This window comes from Salvia splendens, chromosome 10, assembly GCF_004379255.2.
Source record: "Salvia splendens isolate huo1 chromosome 10, SspV2, whole genome shotgun sequence".
Taxonomy (NCBI): Eukaryota; Viridiplantae; Streptophyta; class Magnoliopsida; order Lamiales; family Lamiaceae; genus Salvia; species Salvia splendens.
In genome coordinates, this window is record NC_056041.1 from 21742309 (window position 1) to 21746343 (window position 4035).

Genomic DNA, 4035 nt, shown 5'->3' on the forward strand with positions numbered 1-4035 from the left:
TTTAGGAACAAAAAACCAAACTAGATTATAAGAATTTACATCAAACCAAAGATTCAGCATATATCAAACCTGATACATATACAAATACAAGCACAAAGATTTACAAACACCAGCCTTAATTGATCCCAACAATATAATCAACACCACAAAGAATGAAAACAAGGAAAGACCTCTACAACTCCAATCTCTAGCAAAATTATGGGGTGACTCACAACATATAGCAACCAACTCAAAACATCACCATGTTAGGCCTTCCACAAGCAAACAACCATTCATTCATTCACTTTCATATTCATGCCTCTGGCAATGGAACAACTGCTTCAAACGCTTCGACAAGCATAGCCACCCGTCTCTTCCGAGCCGGAGTCAGTGTCATTACAATATGCTGGACCGCGTAGTCCAGCATCCACTGCTCCGCCTTCTTCCTCTCGTCCATCATCTGCTGCCTCAAGTCCACCTTCTCTGGCCCGGGGTCACCTGTCTGAGGCAGCGCTTGATGAGCCCGTGGTCTGAAACCTCTCAGTGCTTTGATGGATCTCTTCAAGAGTAGGAGCTTCTTCAGCTTGCGCCAGTTTCTTGATTTTGGTACCTCGGCCTTTGATTCTACTCCCAAATCCTCATCTTCAACAGAGTCACTCGAGACTGATCGAGTGTTGGAGGCCTCATCTTGTGCCTCTGGGATGAGGATCTCATCAACTGCTTGTTTCACGAGTTTGAGAGCATCAGATTTGGTTAGGCCTCCTCTCAGATTGCTTGGTGTAGCGTGGTCCTCTTCTTGTTCGTCCTCGCCTCCATCGAGAAGATGGCCTCCAACTTTTTCAGCAATGTCTGCTACCACATGCTGATATATCATATGCCACATTTGGATATGCTTTTTCCTATCAGATATTGCATCCTGTTGAGGGCCTTGCACGGCCTCTGTCTTTGTCTTTGTCTTGTCTGACATCACCTGCACCGGCATTCTATCACCATCATCGCCATCAAGGTTCAAGCTCTGTGATTTTAAAATATTCTCGTCATTTTCTTCGTGGACAAGATCTTCGAGCTTCTCATTCTCATCACTTGACAAGAGATCACCGCCAGAGAGACCGGCTCTTCTCAGACCGGTAATTGCAGAGTCGAACATTGAGACACTTCTGAGCCTCGGGATACGACATTGAGCCTGAGAGTCTTCTTCTTGAGGCGGAACCACAGTCTCAAATGCTTTTACAAGCAATGCCACTTTTTTCTTCTGAGTTGGGGCAAGCTGGCTCACTGCCTGGCGAAGTGCGTGGTCAAGCATCCACTCCTCAGCGCTCTTCCTCTCCTCCACCATCTGAGGTCGGAGGCTGACCTTCTCTGCCTCAGGATCCGGAATCAATGGCAGATGCCGTGGCTTCTTGGGGTTGAATCTCCTCACTTTCTCCAGCTCTCTGATGAATTTCTGAAGCAGTATCCACTTCTTGAGATTGCTCCAATGCTTTGGAGCTTTCTTCTCAGATTTTCTCACAACTTCAACATCACCAGCCACCGCGGTCTCCTCTTTCAGATCCGATGACACATTTCCATTTGCAGATTCCATATAATTTTCTTGGATAAATTCTCTAATTTTATCTTTCTCCACGAGCTCCGGTCGTGGAGTGGTTTCACTCGTGACCGACTGATCATCAGATGCTTGGTCTTGAACCTCCGGAAGGAGAATCTTCTCAATTGCTTCTCGTACAAGCTTGACAGCAAACATCTTCCGGATTTCAACCTCTTGAGCCTCCGAGTCACTCGCTTCTCCCCCTACATCCGCACTATCCTTATCTGTGGATTCAACAGAGACATTTGATGACATATGTTGGTGTATCAGATTCCACATGCTCATATGCCTCGGCTTGCTGAAGTGAAGCCCACCCTTGTTGTGAGTAGGGGTAGTCATCTCAGAATCTCCAGCATGTGCAGCATCATCAGCTATCTGGTTTTCTTTAGCTGGTGAAGATTCAGTAGTAAACTCTGCATCTTCCTCAGAAGAATTGCTACCCGAAGAAGCTGATACGAACGCATTTCTCTTCTTGGTTTTTTCATCGGATACGACTGGAGTATCTGGACCATCTTTGCAGCTTACTGCAACATTATCAATGGAGGTGCCTAGAACTACAGCAGATGCGTCTTTGTCGTTTTCCCATTCAATGCTCGTTGCAGTAGCCTCGAGTCTTTTAGGAGTGGCCATGAATTCCTCTCTGTTGTGACACGAGCACCTCAAAGATGCCCCTCCAAGACCTTGCCCCTCCGAAGAATACTTCCTTCCTATGTCCAGACTATCCTGGTAGCTTCTCTCAGGGAACGACATCTCACCAAAGGCGAGTTCAACCAGATACGCCTCTTGAACATCGCTATATCCATTCCCAAATAGCTCAGTTTCCTCATTAGGATTGTTTCCATTTACAACACCAGAAACAGCTATGCTCTCGCTGAATCTCTCTTGATCCAAAGGCTCTACTTCACGAGCTATTACTCTTTTATGGAGATTCTTCTTTCTATCACCAGGGAGCTTCACTCCACGCGTGGTCTCAGACTTAGGCACCATGCTCCTCTGCTTCCTCAACGACTGCTTCCTTTTGTACAAGAAACGCTTCAACGGAGGGGCCGGTTCACCACTCGTGTGGCAACCCCCATGCAATGAGCAATGATGGTACCTACAAACCTTTTCAGATTCTTCTTCCCTACCGTGATGAAGTTGAAACTCCGCGGGGGCAGGAAACTTGGAATCCTTGAGAGTGGAAGAATACGTAGCTCTATCAACACCAACATCTCTCAACAAAGACCTCTTGGGCTTGAAACTAGCCCTCTTGATCAAAACCCTCACATTTCTAAAGCTGGATTTTCTTGAAAGGAATGAGGAATGTGAAGTGCTCTTACTATCGCTCCCATCGAGCGTAGATTCAGACGAGCGCGATTTCTTTCCCTGTGAAGAGGTCGTTGCCTTGAGATAATGAGGCGACGCTTCATCATCAGACAATAGGAGAGGAGATTGGATGAGTCTTGGCTTTGGCCTTCTCCTAAATGATCTAACAGTTGCAAAGTTTTTGGGGATTTTGTTGTTGGTGGTGGTTCTGTTCCTGATTCCATTATTGGAAAGGTTTTGAGAATTAGGTTGGGTAACTGAAGATCCACAATTGGAAGAACTAACAGACATGATTTCATCAGATTCACTTCTCCCCTGCTCATCACACAAATTTCCAAACTTAGATAAACATTTCAGCACACAGAATTTGCTATCAATAACATTCCCAAACTTAGAATGCGCCTTTATTCATTTCTCGCACACATACAGGGGGGAAAAGGTAAAGATTTAAAGAATTAAATTAAAACTAACCGGAGAATTTTCTTTGTTTGGATCAAATCTGCTTCTGGCCTTCATAAAATTTGGCGATGAATCAACGGAATCCATCGAAATCTATCTGCTGCAAAACTCCGATCAAATTTGGATTTCAACACTTTGTAGCTGGGTACACTAACTCAACTGCAATCAAAGTCCATCAGAAACCAATTGCCATCAAAACAATCACTTAAATCATCTTCACACGGATGAAAACCAAAACAGAATTCTTACCGAATTCAAGAGAAAGTTGCAGGTGTGAACACTCACTCAGCTATGAAAATTTATTGATTTGGGGGGAAATGGTTTGTTACACAGAAGAAGAAGTTGATTTCAACAAGAAAAGGCAGCAGACGATGACTGCGAATATAATAATGAACGATTCTAAGTTTGGATCTTGTTTTTTTAAACTAGTTTTTTAGTTTAGTCCATCTATCCCCTATTTAACGAGCCATCTTGTCGTATCGGATTGTTCACGATTTATAGAATTTTTCACTTTATACATTCCGTTAATTTTTTAGTTTGTAATTATAAAAATGGGTTCTACGTTTCACTTATTTTCTTTCTTTCACTTTAATTTATAAAATTAAATAATTTCTTATAATAATTATCGAGTTAAAATGGCTCTTTAAATAATAAATTGATATAGTGTTCTCTTTTACTGCCTGTGCTATTTGCGTTTTGACTTGAAT

The 4035-nt window shown here is 43.3% G+C and overlaps 1 protein-coding gene across 1 annotated transcript; it reads right to left on the reverse strand.

Moving 5' to 3' along the window:
* Positions 1-3743, reverse strand: LOC121752533 (calmodulin binding protein PICBP-like). The gene is made up of 3 exons (XM_042147659.1): positions 3578-3743; positions 3341-3487; positions 1-3184 (listed from the first exon to the last, which is right to left on the reverse strand). Exons 2-3 carry the CDS (start codon positions 3413-3415, stop codon positions 293-295), a joined length of 2967 nt encoding a protein of 988 aa, XP_042003593.1. The 5' UTR covers positions 3416-3487; positions 3578-3743; the 3' UTR covers positions 1-292.
* Positions 3744-4035: the final 292 nt, after the last annotated feature.